This window comes from Mesoplodon bidens (assembly GCF_964165515.1).
Source record: "Mesoplodon bidens genome assembly, chromosome: 13".
NCBI classification, from domain to species: Eukaryota; Metazoa; Chordata; class Mammalia; order Artiodactyla; family Ziphiidae; genus Mesoplodon; species Mesoplodon bidens.
The window spans coordinates 29,784,516-29,804,101 of record NC_138169.1 but is presented as its reverse complement, the minus strand read 5'-3'; the positions used below and the strand labels follow the sequence as shown (position 1 = coordinate 29,804,101).

General features: G+C 38.9%; 1 protein-coding gene across 4 annotated transcripts in view; it reads right to left on the bottom strand.

Moving 5' to 3' along the window:
* Positions 1-19,586, bottom strand: part of PIEZO2 (piezo type mechanosensitive ion channel component 2) — a gene marked incomplete at its 5' end in the record, with an annotated part of 353,117 nt that overhangs the window by 210,521 nt on the left and 123,010 nt on the right. For all 4 annotated transcript variants that reach the window (XM_081252827.1, XM_081252829.1, XM_081252828.1 and 1 more), the window contains one exon: positions 8,585-8,710. In XM_081252827.1, the coding sequence (XP_081108953.1) occupies positions 8,585-8,710 (126 nt within the window). The remainder of the gene's footprint in view (positions 1-8,584; positions 8,711-19,586) is intronic.

Genomic DNA, 19,586 nt, shown 5'->3' with positions numbered 1-19,586 from the left:
GGGTCTTCAAGAATGATCACCCATTTAAAAATCAGAGATTGTAAACGAAGTAACAATGCAAGGTAATGAAAGAAAAGCATTTGAAACCATATTTATCAACATGCAATATTTAAAACATTTGTCTACAAATATAACATTTTATAGTAATATCTTTAATATTAATATTATCTATATACTCATATCCTGCAATGGGGATCTTAGGAAATGTTTAAATGTCCCTAAACATGAATGTAAGAGAGCAATTATATCAGCAACTTCTTTGCCAACCTTCTACATCCCTGAAATATATTTTTAATGCATGAAATCAAGAGGATTGTTCTAAATCCAAATTTCTGTTTACAGGAAGAAATGTGTTTTACGTATGAATCCACATACCTAATCCCTAAAATATACACCAGTTCTGTAAGTCTGAAGAATAACTCAACCGTGTCATAAAGTTAATACTTTCGGGAATGGCAGGACTATTCCTGGCCCAGCTGTGCTACCTCCACAATGCCCTTGAATGATCCTCGCATCATACCGGGCCTTTGACAACACACAGTTAGAGCTTTATGTTGTCCGCCTAGCCTTTTGAGGTTAAGATTACTCCCGCACCACAGAGATTTGCCTTAGAGCTTTTATGGTAAATAATTTACACTAGAAATGCTGCATCATGAAACTGAGGGTAGGGAAATTGTGATTTAAGCAAACACAGTCGATCCCAAATCATCTTAAATTTCCTGGATCTTACAGCAGGCTCGGTGGACATGGGGTGTGGAGCAGAGGGGCCCAAGGCGAATGCCACGGGTATTATTCACTGGAAGCATCTCTCCTCTGAACCCAGCTACTAATGAGCCCCACCCCGCTCCCAGCTCTTTCCTCCTCTCCCCTCCTCGCTACTTCTAAGGCCAGCTTTGTCTTTCATATTTTCACTCCTGACATCCCCAAATCCAAATAGAAATCCAAGTTTCCTTTTGCAAAGGAAATCAACACCAGGTAACTTTACCTGATTTATCATTTTTAAAGAGAAATAAAAGCCTTCAGGTGGACGTGTCTTTCTCCTACTTCTTCATGAATTGAAAAGAAGGGAAATGGTAACAACCATAGAGTAAGATGTTCAGTGTCCACCCAGAGCAGGGGGGTCGGGCTCAGCAGAGAGAGGACGGACGTCCCTGCCCTGGAGCTGCTCTCACGGACTGGAAGGTGAGGATCCATGGAAAAGTGGTCCTCAAACAAGGGAGTCATCTGATTTCACCCTTTCATTTCCTTTTCTGCTGCTACCAATTCACTTATTCACTCTTCAAACAATTTGGGGGCAGGATTCTATCCATGGACCACTGTAGTAGATGCTCAGGTCACAAAAATAACACACGACAAACCCTCTGCTCAATCTCATCATAGGCTAATGGGAGAATAGACAGAATCAGGGATTATAACTCAGCATGAAAAGTTCCATGCCCGATGCTTAGAGTTTGGGGAGCTGGAAGGCCCTGACCCAGGCATTCCCCACGGCACACGTGACCCTGCTATGTCCGCACTGCTCACTCTTACGGTGAAAGATATTCTGGGAGGCCAATATCCTCACCAAGTGAAGTTATGAAGTCACTGCCAACCACAAATACTTCACCTGGAGCTGGTATATCAGATTAATTATCCTCTCACCCAGCACAGCTTCCAAATTTGTGTATCCTATTCTTACCTAGCCCTCACAATCTGATCAACCAAAGCCCGATTTCGCCATAAAGTTTTCCCCAGCAACCTTAGGAGGCCGCGTGATGCCCGTGGAGCAAGGACACCTCGATTTGAAATCCTGCTGCTAGTTGAGTGACCTAAGGGAAGACACTTTCTGCCTCTGGTCCTCACCCCCCATCAGAAGGGTGGTGGTGAGAGCCAGTCAGGATTAAAGTGAGATCGTGTGAGCAAAGTGCTGGTTGACTTTACAACAACAAATGTGAGTTTCTTCTTTTCCTTACCTTTTCATCTTTGTCTCTTGCTTCTAAAATTCTATAATATAGAAAGCATGATAAATAGTGAAGAATATAGTGATTATATATTCCTCTGTGCTGAGGGGCAGGGCGTGGCGGACAAGCTTTCAGGGAGAAGAGGGAATGGGATTCCCAGCCCCGGAGAAGGGGTGAGTTCCTGGTAGGGAAGTTACTGAGGGAGAGAAAAAAGTACTGGCAGAGGGTGGGTGTCACTACGACCCTGTCACTGACACCACCTTCCAGCTAGAGCCGTCTCACCATTACCCCGGATCTCAACCACACAGCACAGAACAAACCCCCCAGTAACAGAATTAGTAAGAAACTGAGATAAAGAGGTCACAGAGAATTATTTGGTGTCACATAAGTTTTGCACATTTCATAATTTCCAAGTTTAACCCACATGACTGTGTATAATTTGGTTCTGGGTTATTTCTGCCCCCTTGTCACTGTGTGTGATTTTAGGCAAGAAATATGACTCCTCTAATAATAGTAGAAACATTAACAACAACAGTAATAATAGTTTATTGAGCACTTGCACAACAGTCATTGAGCACTTGCTATGGGGCAGGCACTGTGCCAAGTGCATGGCCTGTATTAACTCAACCCTCACAGCAGCCCTGTGAGACAGTGACCACCATCACCTTCATTTTACAGTCAAAGAAACTCAGGCACAGAAATGAGTAACTTACCCACAGTCAACTGAGATCCTAAATTCACTCATATATTGATTGGATAGTATAAAAATTCTCGTGAAAAATGTTTCTACCATAAAACTCTATTGGAAAAATGATGATAAAGTGTATGTCACTCTACAACTATCACTCCAAGTGAATCAAGATACCAACCAGCCCTGGCCTACGAGACTTTCACCCTGATGGGGTTTCTCTTCCCCATGGTGCCCCCATCCCAATTCGACCCCTTGCCCTGGGCAGTAAAAACTAATTGTATTCATCATTCCAGGAACATTGACTCATCAGCATCAGGTTACCAGAGTTCCCTTTCAGCCGTGCTCTCCACCCAGGCCTGGGCTCTGGAAAGCAGAGCATCTAGGGAGGGGCTCACTGCGCACCCACCCCACCATCATCGGGGTGGGGTGCCGACCCGCCAGGCCCACACCTGGCCCTGAGTCTTCCTGTCACCTGCTGAGGTTTCAGACGCTGGGTCTGGACATTGGAACCCTAGTGTTTTGAGGACAGAAAGGCAGTAGAATAAAGTACCATCAAGGCCTAGAATAACCTCTTGGTCAGTGGCTCCTAGGCCGAGTCTCCTGTGCTTTCAGGATGAGAAAAGTTGGAACTCTAGGTGCCCCTCCCCCTACAGGGGGGAGAAAACTGCTGATTTGAGGGGTCTGGCCCTCAGGGGGAAACAGATCTAATGATGAGTCCAGCAATTGAATGAAGCAAAGAAAAGACACAATTCTTTATAAGGACAAATCTCCAAACAATAGAAAACCATGGACTGAATACCAGAAACTCACTTAAACCCTTTGAAACTGTACTACTCCAAAGTCCTAGGAAGTGCAATGGAGAAAATAATCCTAAACAGATGATAAATAAGGGGTTTCACAGAGAGGAGGAAAGAGCAGGAAAGATCCCAGCTCAGACCCGCGGTGGCTCCGGGCCACTCACTCACCCTCTGAGCCCACCTTTTCATCATTGTCCTCAATGTCACCCTCCCCCCACCTCCTCCAGCCTCAGCCTCATCCCCACCTCAACCCCAAGTGCAGACTGGGCACACTGCATTTATACAAAAGAAAGGCAACTCCCTGGAGAAGAGAGACCATAAGAAGGCACAGCCCTATGTGGAAGAATAAGATGAGTCCCGGTCTCCAGCCGGATCCAGCCTGGAAGAGGGTGGCCACTCATCTCAGGCCCTGCCTGCACAGCCCGACCCACCCTAAGTGGAATGGGCTGGTGTGTACGGAGTGCCCTACTCAAAGGATATTGGAGCCAATTTGTAACAAGAAAAAAGGAGTCATTAATCAGAAAAGGGATACAGTGACCCTGCAGATACTAGGTGCTCTATACATGGTAGCTACTATCACCGCAAATCTTCCCTTCATAGTTTTGAGCTCAAAAGTTTCTTTCAATCAACAGCCTGCTTCAGCACAGCCCCAGCGTCCAGACTGGCGCTGCAATTCCACCAAGAGCGCCACAGGTCCGCCACTGAGGCTAACAGACTACTTCTATGGGCTCTGTAGTGACATAATTGAAGGCGGGTTTACATTGATTGAAACAGTATAGTTTTGAATGAAAATATTTTAGTAAGCGGCACAACACATGTTTGAGGGAAACTCACAGAGGTGCCCCTGCCCCCTGGATTTCCTCACTTACCTGTGAAAGCACCGTTCTGGAAGTGAAGGTGGAGGGGTGGTAGGGCCCCCTTCTGCACAATAGCATCTTTAACAAACGCGCCAGCTGGTCAAGCACTAACTGGGCTGCTTTGAAACAGCGTTTGCTACTGCCAGTGACTATTCACAGGGCTCTGGGGGGAAAGACCTTTCAATGGCTCAATGTTTATAAATGCTACTGCTGTCCCCCAAACACACGTCTCAGATTCCTGACGGATCCTGGGAGCTTTTGTCAGAACTTGGGTGAGGGTATATGAGTTTTAAACGGGGAGAGGAGTCGTTAGGGAAACCAAATTAAACTCATATGAATGAGCACTTGGTGGTTTGGAGTCTGAAGACCACTTGAGTAAGATGGGGAACCCGGACCTGTCTGGATTCCTTCATTTTAATTTGACAAAGTCTCACAGACAGAGAAAGCATTCAGAAGGCACAACACAGCCGGCCAGGCACTTTGTGTCTTTTTATTTGAAGTTTGCTACTTTACCTCTACAGGTGCCAAAAAAAAAAAAAGGCTAAACTTCAAATGTGGGATATCAAAATAGCGGAGTTTGTGTTTACAACTCGGATGGTGTAATCGAAACTCCAAATGCTGGAGAAACAATAACACGAGTGAGGCGAAGTCAGCCAGAAATGAAAAGTCAGTGTTTCCATTACCACGCAGACAGGGTTTTTCAAGAGTTTATATAACTTGATCGTTAAAAAATGCTCCAGGCTGAAAACCTGGTTTGTGTCAATCTTGGACTAAACTAGTTTGCAAAACTCAAGTTTGTTTGCTCTGCTTTTTTATCCCTTTTCAAGAATGTATTGCTTTGAAACACTGCACATGAAGCTGAACCAAAAAAATATGTAGACCTTGTGAGCCAATGCTGTTGCAGCATCACCCGTTTTTTAGAAGAAATTGCGGATTTCTCTATGTAGACTCACCTTCAAGGTGCCTATGGCACTCAAGTCCCTTTTCTAACTCATTCTTTTGTGTCTCCCTTCTCTGCGGTGACTTCAAAAATATTGGAACTTCACATTGGAACATTCACTTTTGTGGAAATAAATTTCAAATTGGAATTTAACTTGTTAGGAATAAAGTTTACTGTTGTGATTTTCATTACGTTGGCTCGGGTAGAACAGAATAGAGCTTTTATATGGGGACGTCAAAAAGGAAGGAAGGGGGCTTCCCTGGTGGCACAGTGGTTGACAGTCTGCCTGCCGATGCAGGGGACACGGGTTCGTGCCCCGGTCCAGGAAGACCCCACATGCCGCAGAGCGGCTAGGCCCGTGAGCCGTGACCGCTGAGCCTGCGCGTCCGGAGCCTGTGCTCCGCAACGGGAGAGGCCACAACAGGGAGAGGCCCAAGGCAGTACAATAGACTTGTACGTGTTCAAGACACATCGCCGTGAAGAGGGCAGTGGAGGGCAGCTGTGCATGAATAAAATGATCTAGGGAAACACAGTGTCTGGAAGCTCACATATTTGGCTGGGAAGTTAGGAAAGGCAGGTCTAGCTCTCCAAGATTGGGTTGCAAGAAATGCCCAGGAAGAGGCATGTCAAGAGGCCAGATCTGGCTGGTCTCTATCCTTCACCACTGAGAAAGACAGACTTCTTCATCTTCCATCCAAAGGGTCTAAGTAATTTGGATTCTTGCCTGGGAAGGAGCAGATAACTCAAGAATGAGCTTCTGTGTGTGTGCATATGTGGTGTGATTTGTGTGTGTGTGTGTGTGTGTGTGTCTGCATGTGTGTGGTGTGTGTATATGTGGGGGGTGTGGTATGTGCGTGGTGTTTGCATATGTGGTGTGTGTATGCGTGTGCATGGTGTGTGTACATGTGTGTGTGTTGTATGTGTCTGCATGTGTGTGGTGTTTGCATATGTGGTGCGTGTGTGTGTGTGTGTGTGTGTGTGTGTGTGTACTTTAAGTTCGTATGTCTTTCTGTCCATCTCTGCCTATGCCTTATAGGAGAGACCCCACAGTACATTCGTTTGTAAATGTGGAAAATGGAAAACGGTCTTAACATTTCACATTACATTTTTTACTTTCACCTTTATAGAATTATTGAAAATGTTATTTTGAATAAAAATAGAAAGACATAGACTGTGGACTGGAAGAAACGATGTGCTCACGCCCTAATTTAAGCCCCCTCCAGCACAGTCCTTTCCACGGCATCACTCAGCACCTAAAAGTATCTGCAGACACAGGCAAGCTGTAGTTTATAAGCTCATATTTGAAAAATTTGATGAGTTGTAATATATCCTGTGATGAAATACTTTCAGTGATAAAGAGAACTCATTATTCATGAAACAGCCTTTTTTTAAAACAAAAGATAATCTTTTATTTTCTACTTTGCAGTAGTATGAATTATTACTCAAGAGAAAGTAAATAAAATTTTGACATCAAAACATTATTATATATATAACATTATATAATTGGGTATGGAATCTCATCTGGATGTGATGCATCAAATAATTTTTCCATGTTCTTCCTCTTATACCTACCTATCTATTTTTCTTCAAATTCAGCTTTCATTTTTGGGAAGGTGGCAAGCTTTCAGACAACACTTACGGTTAAAAATCCTTCCTTCTGGCCCTAGGAATGCCTGATTAAGAACTACCCAAAGGATTTTTGATTAAGAAGCAATACAAACTATCATTGCTAACATTTCTACTAAGCCCAAAGAGACCTGAATCTGGCCAAATGTAATAAATCCTTTTTATCATTAAAATAATATAACTAAAGTACCATTATTTAAAGATTTTATTTTATCAAGTTTTTAATAATGATATGACTTTTATCAAGCATTAAAACCACATCTTAACAATGGGATATTATTCAGCCATGAAAAGGAATGAAGTCCTAACTCAGGCTACAACATGGATGAAACTTGCAAACATTATGCTGAGTAAAAGAAGCTGGATACAAAAGGTCACATATCACTTAATTCTGTTTGGATGAAATGTCCAGAGCAGGTATATCTACTAGAGGCAGAAAGTAAATTAGTGGTTGCGTAGGGATGCACGGAGAGGGAAAGAAGAATAACTTCATGGGTGCAGGGTTTCTTTCTGGGGTGATGAAAGGGTTTTGGAATTAGATAGTGGTGATGGTTGCACAACCCAAAAACCACTGAACTGTGTTCCTTAAATGGGTAAACTCTATGGTATATGAATTCTATCTCACTTAAAAAAATAATAACCATATCTTAAATCATCAGATCTTAAATCAAGAATCATTTTGATAGGCACTATTATCCAAGGAACTCAGCACTCAATAAAATGGCCAGAATGAATGCTCACTTTAGTTCTGTAAAGTTTAGCTCTCTAAAAGTTACACGGGGAGGGATAGTGAATAATTTATGACTACAGATTTTACTAAAGAATCTCTCACTACATTTATGCTAATACTATTTGATCCATGACGAATTTTGATCTGGCTTTTATTTTACAGGGAATGGTTGGTTTGCTTCATTTCACTTGTGCTAGCACTTATGAAAGATCAGGAAATTTCAAACCTACAAATGGGTTCCTCAGCGAAAAACTGACCATTTAAAAACTATTATTTTAGTCTATTTCAAATATTCACTTAAAACATGTGGATTGTATTCCACCTACTTGAAATGCTTCTGTTTTTTTCAAATGACAATCACACATCCTACAAAAATGGAAGCAGAATTTATCCAATGTTAGGTTAATTCTGGAAAGATGATCCTACCTAGATAAAGCATATACGTGTCGACGTTTTCAGATCAAAACCTCAAAATAATAATGTGCATAAGGTATATCATTTCCTTATGAATCGCAAAAAAAATCTCCCAGTTTGAGAAAGAAACTATCGTGTCATTCACATTTTTCCCATAAAGATATACGAAATCTTACATTATGCTTTACAATAAGCCTGAAGTCACTGTCGTATTTATTTGACATTTGTACTCTTATTTATCTTATTAGATATTGTACATGTCTCATCTCACCAGCCATAGTGGAAGCACCAGGGTCTGTACATAAATCTTGATTTTTTTTAGACTACACCCAAGCATAATGTCTTACATACAGATCACAGTCTAATATCTAATATATGTTGAAGATGCATGAATTAAGTTGTTCACATTACCCCACTGTCTAGGTATATAAATTTCTTTGAATGTATTTATAGTGTATTAGATTGACAAATGGCCAAAAATTGCCACAAATTTTGTAATGTCATCATTGCCTAGATTTCTATCAGCGTTATGACACATAGCTTTGTTATTCACGTACGTAATATAAAAAAAAGCCACCATCATACTCACAGTTGTAACCAGGTGCAATGCGGTGCTGTGCCTCCAGACTTGCCAACGTGATGTGGAAAATTATATGCAGCAACAGGAAGGAAAAACTGGTGAAGCACAGAGACTTTAACAACCGTCCTGTGTGTCCTGGGAAGAAAAGAACAGAGATTATGAGCGATCCTGAGATGACCACACTCATTCTGACCTTCATGCCAGTCCACATAGAACACATTTCTACATTATCTATTGTGTAGACTGACTCAAAAGAATATGAAGTGTAACAATGACTCTTTTAATTATTAGTCTAAAGCTAAAAGCATCTTATTCCCTTTGTAAAATTATATAATTAACACTGATTAAAAATGCGACATGAAAGAAAGATGCTTTCCTATTTATCACAGGATATGTTACCACAAAACGGAACCACTAGAAAGCCTCTGGTCCAGAAAGTTTTATAAGGGAGTTCTGCCAACTTTGATGAAACAGATAATCCCTGTCTTGTAAAAACAGTTCCAGAGAGTAGAAAAAGAAGGAAAGTTGCTTAAAACATTTTATAATTTAGAGTAAGTTTAATTTCAAAATTAAATAAAACTAGAAAAAGAAAGGAATTTCTAAGCCCATTTTACTTATGAATATGACACAAATTATTTGAAAAAAATATTTGCTCACTAACTGAAATAGCAAGGTAAAATGCAATACATCACAATAAGCTAGTATTTATTGCAGAAAAAGAAATGTGGCTTAATAGTAACAAATCTGTAAGGATAAGTCATACACTGGTAGGCTGATATGATAATTTTCTTAATGGATATGGAATAAGAATCTCATTAAGTTCAAAATCTATTTATGGTAAAATAATACAACACTCAGAAACTAGGAATAGAAGGAAATATCCTTAAGATAATAAAGAATTGGGACTTCCCTGGTGGCGCAGTTGTTAAGAATCTGCCTGCCAATGCAGGGTACACAGGTTCGATCTCTGGTCCAGGAAGATGCCACATGCCGCAGAGCAGCTAAGCGCATGCACCACAACTACTGGGCCTGCACTCTAGAGCCCACAAACCACAACTACTGAGCCCACACGCCGCAACTACTGAAGCCCACATGCCTAGAGCCCGTGCTCTGCAACAGAGAAGCCACTGCAATGAGAAGCTCACGCACCGCAACGAAGAGTAGCCCCTGCTCGCCGCAACTAAAGAAAGTCTGCGCACAGCAATGAAGACCCAATGCAGCCAAAAAAGAAGAAGAAAAAGATAATAAAGAATTTATGCCATAACTAAAGCAAATATCCTGTTTATGGTGGAATTTTAGACACAGTCGTATTAATATCAGAGAACCATCAAGGACACTTGATACCCTTGCCACTTATATCACTGGTTGTACTGGCCAGTGTTATGAGAAAAAGAAAGAAGAGTTGTAATAACTAGAATTATTTGCAGATAATATGATCAAATGGAATTATTTGCAGATGACATCATCATCAATATAGAATGTCAAACTGAATCCACAGACCAACTATTAGAAAAAAATACACAAAAATGATTCAGATGCAATATCATCTTGCAAAAATAAATATATCTCCTCTGCGTTAGCAATAATCAGATAGAAAACAAGATACAACTTAAATTAGCAACCAAAACTGTATTGTAAATGGTTTTGTCAATGTGCCAGTCTAATCAAACATCTGATCAGATTAAAGTCTGTAATGAACTGACTTTACTAAATAAAGATATTTTCCTTGATAATCTGGGCAAGCTGATTCAATCAGCTGGAAGTCCTGAAAAGAACGGTGATTACCCTAAAAATTGAAGCTTAAAGGTCTAAAATGTCATAAACATAAATACAAATATAACTAAAATGTCTCATTTTGTCTCACTTTTGATTTATGAGTTTAGCCAAGGGTTTGTCAATTCTGTCGGTCTTTTCAAAGAACCAACTTTTGGTTTTGTTGATTCTCACAATTGTTTTCCTATTCTCTGTTTCATTTAGCTCTGTTCTCATCTCTATTAATTCCTTCATTCTGCTAGTTTGCAGTTTAGTTTGCCCTTCTCCTTCTAGCTCCGTAAGGTATAAATCTAGGGTACTGATTTGAGATCATTCTTTTTTGATACAGTTGTTTACAGCTATAAATTCCCCTGTGATCACTGCTTTTGCTGCATCCAATAAGTTTTGGTATGTTATGTTTTGTTTCCATTTGTCTCTAAGTATTCTTTAATTTCCCCTGTGATTATCTCTTTGACCCACTGGTGTCTAAGAATGCAGTGTTTAATTTCCATATTTCCAATTTTCCTTCTGTTATTAATGTCTTAGTTTCTTTCTGTTGCACTTTGAGAAGATACTTTATATGCTTTCAATCTTTTCAAATTTCTGAGAATTTTTCCATGGTCTAACATATGGTCTATCCTGGAGCATATTCCATGTAAACTTGAGAAGAATAGGTATCCTCCTATTGCTGAGTGAAGAATTTCATACTTATCTGTTAGGTCTAGTTGGCTTACAGCTTTGTTCAAGTCTTCTTTTTCCTTATCATTCTTCTATTTAGATGTTCTTTCCAGTATTGAAAGTGGGCTACTGAAGTACCCAATTATTATTGTAGAATTGTCTATTTCTCCCTTCAAGTCTGCCAATGTTTGATTCATATATTTTGGGGCTCTGTTGTTTGCTGAGTATTTGTTTATAATTGTTACATCTTCTTAAATTGACCTTTTATCAAAATATATGATGTCTTTCTTTGTAACAGTTTTTTACTTAAAATACATTTTGTCTGGGCTTCCCTGGTGGCACAGTGGTTGAGAGTCCGCCTGCCGATGCAGGGGACACGGGTTCGTGCCCCGGTCTGGGAAGATCCCACATGCCGCAGAGCGGCTAGGCCCGTGAGCCATGGCTGCTGAGCCTGTGCGTCCGGAGCCTGTGCTCCGCAAGGGGAGAGGCCACAACAGTGAGAGGCCCGCCTACCGCAAAAAAAAAAACAAAAAAAAAAAACATTTTGTCTAATATTAATGCAGCCACCTCAGCACTTTTTTGGTTATTATTAGCATAGAATATCTTTTTCCATCCCTTCACTTTCAACCAACTTTGTCTTTCGATTTTAAGTGAATCTCCTGTAGACAACATATAATTGGGTCATGTTTTATTATGTATTCTACTCCTTTTACCTTTCATTGGAGAGTTTAATCCAATTATATTAAAATAACTACTGATAAGGATATGTTTTTGTTATTTTGCTATTTTTTTCCTGTATGTCACACATATTTTTCCCTCATTTCCTGTTACTTCTTTCTTTTGTGTTTTTGAAGGATAAATTTGCCTAATATAAGATTCTTTTAAAACATAGAAAACAGTTAATTAGTTGATTAATTTTTTACATTGTATATATTCTTTTTAAGTCTTTCCATTACAGGTTATTACAAGATAGTACTGAATATAGTTCCCTGTGCTATACAGTAGGACCTTGTTGTATCTATTCTATTCCAACCCCATAACTTCTTGCTAACTAATAATAAGACTGAGTTAATTAGTTGGAGTATAATACCATCAGATATACACACTTTCAAAAACTTTTTTTCCCTCCTGATCCTGCTTCCAAAGACGGTCCTGGTTGCAAAGCTGCTGCTGCCCTGAAGGCATCTAAAGTCTCCTCCACCCCATTCTATCTCTCTGACCAGAGGAAATGGGGGAAGGGGTCCCAAGAGCTAAAGACTAAAGGGAAAATCTTGGTGAGAAGAGACCCAGAGGGGGATCCTCTAATTCTGTTATAAACCAGTATAAGTCCTGGTCTCACCCGCAAGCTACATATGTGTGGAACAGACCCAAAAGAGCTTTCAGAACTGAACTACGATACGAAGAACCACACAGGTCCCAGACCGACCCCTGAGGGGTACGTGCACAAAGCAGACCCAAATAGAAAAGCAAAGGTTTGAGAACTGAACTGACATTGGAACCAGCAGCCACAGAAAGTGAGACAAAGCTTGTGAGCTGAAACCAACCAGACTGCATGCTAAAACACAGAAACAAAGGGGAAAAAAATCAACATTATCCAGAGGATTTTAAGATGCCCAATGATTCATAACACAACATTCAAAGTGACCAGGATATAATCCCAAATTACTTGGCAAAGAAAACACCAGGAAAATCTGACCAATTCTCAAGAGAAAAGACAATGAAGTCAACCTTGAAATTACCCAGATGTTGGAATTATTAGAAAATGACTTTAAAGCATCCTTTACAACCACACTCCACGAGGTCAAGGTAAATAATCTTGAAATGGAGAGCTTGAAGCTGTCAGCATAGAAATAGAAAAAAAAAAAAACAAGCAAGAAATAAAAAATTTAGAATTGAAAAAATACAATATCTGAAATTTAAAATTCACTTGATGGACTCAATAGTGGAATAGAGGTGACAAAGAAATGAGTCAGTAATTTGAAGAGATTAATAGAAATTATGGACTTTGACTATCAGAGGGCTAAAGATTGAAAAAATTCATCTGCTCTCAGGTCTGAGATCAAAGGATCAAGGCCCATCGTTTGTGTCATTTATGTCATTAGACTTACCGAAAGAAAGGAAAGACAGAGTGGTCCAGAAAAAAATTTGGATGATAGCTAAAAATTCCCCAAATTTGTTGAAGAAATAATTTACACACTCAATACACTCAGCAAACCTAAAAAGGATGAACTTGAAGAAACCACAACAGACTCAGAATAACCAACCGGCTGGAAATCTAACATAAAGAAAAACTCCAAAAGCAGAGAGAGAAAACGTCACATTACACACAGGGGGACAACTCTGAATTACCACATATTTTTCATCACAAACGGTGAAGACCAGAATAGCTAGAAAAACATCTTTAAAGTTATGAAAGGAAAGAACTATGAACCCAGGATTCTATATCCTGTGAAAACATCCTTCAGGAATGAAGACAAAAAGAAGACATTTTCAGGTTAGGGAACACTGAGAGTATTTGTCACCAGGAGGTCTGCTCTAAAAGAAATGCTAACATAGCTTGTTCAGGCTGAAGGGGAATGATACTAAAGGAAAACGTGGAACTTCAGTCAGGAATAGGAGCGAAAGAAATGGGTAAAAAGATATTTGTTTTCATACACACATACACACACAGACTCACACTCACGTACACACACCCCTAATTATAACCATGCTCCAATTAATTCATGGCATTTCTAGAAATGACCTCTGTTTTTCTGGTTTTGGAAGTATTTTGTGTGCACAGAAATAATTGAGGGTATTATGTTGCCCATGAGTTTTGAGTAGTCAGTCTTATTTATACTAGAAATACAAATCATCCAAGGATATGTCACGTAATAAATAATCACTCATAATTAGAAACATAAGAAAACGGGGCATATGTTTAAAAGACTTAAAAATATATATGCTAACTTCAAGATGATTTCCCAAAGTAACTCAGATAGCAGATTCACAAAATAGGCAATTTATGCCAAGCATGACACGGGACCAAACAGCATACTTATATCCTATTTTTCTCTGGTTATTCAGCAGAAGAAATTCAATATTAACAGAAAGAATAAATAACAAGGAGAAAAAGTAGAGTTTTTTCAATCAATTTTAATTTGGGTTTTATTCACTGATTTTGTTTATCTGTAATATATTTCCTCAAATAGAGCTTAAAAAAAAAAAAGACTACTGTTACTCCGTAGATTACATCCAGGAACTGGGATTTAAACATAGGTATAAATCTAACTCCTTATTTATAATGCTTTTGAAAGTATTCAGAGGCTATTTTTTGAATTTTATTTTTTTATACAGAATTTTATTTTATTGTTTTATACAGTTGTATAAAATTAGTTTTATACAACTAGTTTTCTTGTTAGTTATCTATTTTATACATATTGGTGTATATATGTCAATCCCAATCTCCCAATTCATCCCAGTACCACCATGCCCCAACCCTGCTTTCACCACTTGGTGTCCATATGTTTGTCCTCTACATCTGTGACTATTTCTGCCTTGAAAACTAGTTCATCTGTACTATTCTTCTAGATTCCACATATATGCATTAATATACAATATTTGTTTTTCTCTTTCTGACTTACTTCACTCTGTATGACAGTCTCTAGGTCCATCCACATCTCTACAAATAACCCAATTTCGTTCCTTTGTATGACTGAGTAATATTCCATTATATATATGTACCACATCTTCTTTATTCATTCGACCGTCAATGGGCATTTACATTGCTCCCATGACCTGGCTATTGTAAATAGTGCTGCAATGAACATTGGGGTGCATGTGTCTTTTTGAATTATGGTTTTCTCTGGGTATATGCCCAGTAGTGGGATTGTTGGGTCATAAGGTAATTCCATTTTTAGTTGTTTTTAAGGAACCTCCATACTGTTCTCCACAGTGACTGTATCAATTTACATTCCCACCAACAGTGCAAGAGGGTTCACTTTTCTCCACACCCTCTCCAGCATTTATTGTTTGTAGATTTTCTGATGATATCCATTCTAACTGGTGTGAGGTGATACCTCACTGTACTTTTGATTTGCATTTCTCTAATAATTAGTGATGTTGAGCAGCTTTTCATGTGCCTCTTGGGCATCCTTATGTCTTCTTTGGAGAAATGTCTATTTAGGTCTTCTGCCCATTTTTGGATTGGGTTGTTTGTTTTTTTAATATTGAGCTGCATGAGCTGTCTATATATTTTGGAGATTAATCTTCTGTCCATTGATTCATTTGCAAATATTTTCTCCCATTCTGAGGGTGGTCTTTTCGTCTTGTTTATAGTTTCCTTTGCTGTGCGAAAGCTTTTAAGTTTCATTAGGCCCCATTTGTTTATTTGTTTTCATTTCCATTACTCTAGGAAGTGGGTCAAAAAAGATCTTGCTGTGATTTATGTCAAAGAGTGTTCTTCCCATGTTTTCCTCTAAGAGTTTTACAGTGTCCAGTCTTACAGTTAGGTCTTTAATCCATTTTGCATTTATTTTTTGTATGGTGTTAGGGGGTGTTCTAATTTCATTCTTTTACATGCAGCTGCACAGTTTTCCCAGCACCACTTATTGAAGAGACTGTCTTTTCTCCAATGTATATCCTTGCCTCCTTTGGCATAGATTAGTTAACCACAGATGCATGGGCTTACCTCTGGGCTTTCTATCTTGTTCCATTGATCTATGTTTCTGTTTTTGTGCCAGTACCATATTGTCTTCGTTACTGTAGCTTTATAGTATAGTCTGAACTCAGGGAGCCTAATTCCTCCAGCTCCGTTTTTTTCCCTCCATATTGCTTTGGCTATTCAGGGTCTTTTGTGTCTCCATACAGATTTTAAGATTTTTTGTTCTAGTTCTGTAAAAAATACCACTGGTAATTTGATAGGGATTGCACTGAACCTGTAGATTGCTTTGGGTAGTTTAGTCATTTTGACAATATTGATTCTTCCAATCCAAGAACACGTTATATCTCTCCATCTGCTTGTGTCAACTTTGATTTTTTTCATTAGTGCCTTATAGTTTTCTGAGTACAGGTCTTTTACCTCCTTAGTAGGTTTATTCCTAGGTGTTTTATTCTTTTTGTTGCAATGGTGAATGGGATTGTTTCCCTAATTTCCCTTTCTGATCTTTCGTTGTTTGTGCATAGGAATGCAAGAGATTTCTGTGCATTAATTTTGTATCCTGCAACCTTACCGAATTCATTGATTAGCTCAAGTAGTTTTCTGGTGGCATCTTTAGGATTCTCTTTGTATAGTACCATGTCATCTGCAAACAGTGACAGTTTTACTTCTTTTTTTTCCAATTTGTATTCATTTTATTTCTTTTTCCTCTCTGATTGTCGTGGCTAGGACTTTCAAAACTATGTTGAATAACAGTGGCGAGTGGACATCCTTGTCTTGTTCCTGATCTTAAAGTCAATGCTTTCAGTTTTTCACCATTGAGAATGATGTTTTCTGTGGGTTTGTCATATATCGCCTATATTACGTTGAGGTAGGTTCCCTCTATGCCCATTTTCTGGAGATTATTTATCGTAAATGGGTGTTGAATTTTATCAAAAGCTTTTCCTGCATCTATTGAGATGATCATATGGTTTTTCTTCTTCAATTTGTTAATACGGTGTATCACATTGATTGATTTGCATATATTGAAGAATCCTTGCATCCCTGGGATAAATCTCACTTGATCATGCTGTATGATCCTTTTAATGTGTTGTTGGATTTTGTTTGCTAGTATTTTGTTGAGGATTTTTGCATCTATATTCATCAGTGACACTGGCCTGTAATTTTCTTTTTTTGTAGTATCTTTGTCTGCTTTTGGTGTCAGGGTGATGGTGGCCTCGTAAAATGAGTTTGGGAGTGTTCCTTCCTCTGCAAATTTTTGGAAGAGTTTGAGAAGGATGGGTGTTAGCTCTTCTCTAAATGTTTGATAGAATTCACCTGTGAAGCCATCTGGTCTTGGACTTTTGTTTGTTGGAACATTTTTAATCACAGTTTCAATTTCATTACTTGTGATTGGTCTGTTCATATTTTCTATTTCTTCCTGGTTCAGTCTTGCAAGGTTATACCTTTCTAAGAATTTGTCCATTTCTTCCAGGTTGTCCATTTTATTGGCATAGAGTTGCTTTTAGTAGTCTCTTATGGTGCTTTGTGTTTCTGCGGTGTCCATTATAACGTCTCCTTTTCATTTCTAATTTTATTGATTTGAATCCTCTCCCTCTTTTTCTTGATGAGTCTGGCTAAGGGTTTATCAATTTTGTTTATCTTCTCAAAGAATAAGCTTTTAGTTTTATTGATCTTTGCTATTGTTTTCTTTGTTTCTATTTCATTTACTTCTGCTCTGATCTTTATGATTTCTTTCCTTCTGCTAACTTTGGGTTTTGTTTGTTCTTCTTTCTCTAGTTCCTTTAGGTGTAAGGTTAGATTGTTTATTTGAAGTTTTTCTTGTTTCTTGAGGTAGGATTGTATTGCTATAAACTTCCCTCTTAGAACTGCTTTTGCTGCATCCCATAGATTTTGGATCGTCATGTTTTCATTGTCATTTGTTTCTAGGTATTTTTTGATTTCCTCTTAGATTTCTTCAGTGATCTCTCAGTTATTTAGTAGCGTATTGTTCAGCCTCCATGTGTTTGTGTTTTCTACATTTTTTCCCCTGTAATTTAATTCTAATCTCATAGCGTTGTGGTCGGAAAAGATGTTTGATATGATTTCAATTTTCTTACATTTACCGAGGCTTGATTTGTGACCCAATATGTGATCTACCCTGGAGAATGTTCCTTGTGCACCTGAGAAGTGTAATCTGCTGTTTTCGGATGGAATGGCCTATAAATATCAATTAAATCTATCTGGTCTATTGTCTCATTTAAAGCTTGTGTTTCCTTATTAATTTTCTGTCTGGATGATCTGTCCATTGGTGTAAGTCAGGTGTTAAAGTCCCCCACTATTATTGTGTTGCTGTCAATTTCCTCTTTTATAGCTGTTAGCATTTGCCTATGTATTGAGGTGCTGCTATGTTGGGTGCATATACATTTATAATTGTTATATGTACTTCTTGGATTGATCCCTTGATCATTATGTAGTGTCCCTCCTTGTCTCTTGTAACATTCTTTATTTTAAAGTCTATTTTATCTGATATGAGTATGGCTACTCCAGCTTTCTTTTGATTTCCATTTGCATGGAATATCTTTTTCCATCCCCTCACTTTCAGTCTGCATGTGTCCCTAGGTCTGAAGTGGGTCTCTTGTAGACAGCATATATATGGGTCTTGTTTTTGTATCCATTCAGCCCGTGTCTTTTGGTTGGAGCATTTAATCCATTCACATGTAAGGTAATTATCAATATGTATGTTCCTATTACCATTTTCTTAATTGTTTTGCGTTTGTTTTTGTAGGTCCTTTTCTTCTCTTGTGTTTGTTTCCCACTTAGAGAAGTTCCTTTAGCATTTGTTGTAGAGCTGGTTTGGTGATGCTGAATTTTCTTAGCTTTTGCTTGTCTGTAAAGCTTTTGATTTCTCCGTCAAATCTGAATGAGATCCTTGCTGTATAGAGTAATCTTGGTTGCAGGTTCTTGCCTTTCATGACTTTGAATATATCATGCCACTCCCTTCTGGCTTGTAGAGTTTCTGCTGAGAAATCAGCTGTTAACCTTACGGGAGTTCCCTTGTATGTTATCTGTCATTTTTCCCTTGTTGCTTTTAATAATTTTTCTTTGTCTTTAATTTTTGTCAATTTGATTACTGTGTGTCTCAGCATGTTTCTCCTTGGGTTTATCCTGCTTGGGACTCTCTGTGCTTCCTGGACTTGGGTGGTTATTTCCTTTCCCATGTTAGGGAAGTTTTTGACTATAATCTCTTCAAATATTTTCTCCGGTCCTTTCTCTCTCTCTTCTCCTTCTGGGACCCCTATAATGAGAATGTTGGTGCATTTAATGTTGTCCCAGAGGTCTCTTAGGCTGTCTTCATTTCTTTTCATTCCTTTTTCTTTATTCTGTTACGCAGCAGTGAATTCCACCATTCTGTCTTCCAGGTCACTTATCCATTCTTCTGCCTCAGTTATTCTGCTATTGATTCCTTCTAGTGTATTTTTCACTTCAGTTATTGTATTGTTCATCTCTGTTTGTTTGTTCTTTAATTCTTCTAGGTCTTTGTTAAACATTTCTTGCATCTTCTCGATCTTTACCTCCATTCTTTTTCCGTGGTCCTGGATCATCTTCACTATCATTATTATGAATTCTTTTTCTGGAACGTTGCCTATCTCCACTTCATTTAATTGTTTTTCTGGGTTTTAATCTTGTTCCTTCATCTGGTACATAGTCCTCTGCCTTTTCATTTTGTCTATCTTTCTGCGAATGTGGTTTTTGTTCCACAGGCTGCAGGATTGTAGTTCTTCGTGCTCCTGCTGTCTGCCCTCTGGTGGATGAGGCTATCTAAGAGGCTTGCGCAAGCTTCCCAATGGCAGCGACTGGTGGTGGGTAGGGCTGGGTGTTGCTCTGGTGGGCAGAGCTCAATAAAACTTTAATCCACTTGTCTGCTGATGGGTGGGGCTGAGTTCCCTCCCTGTTGGTTGTTTG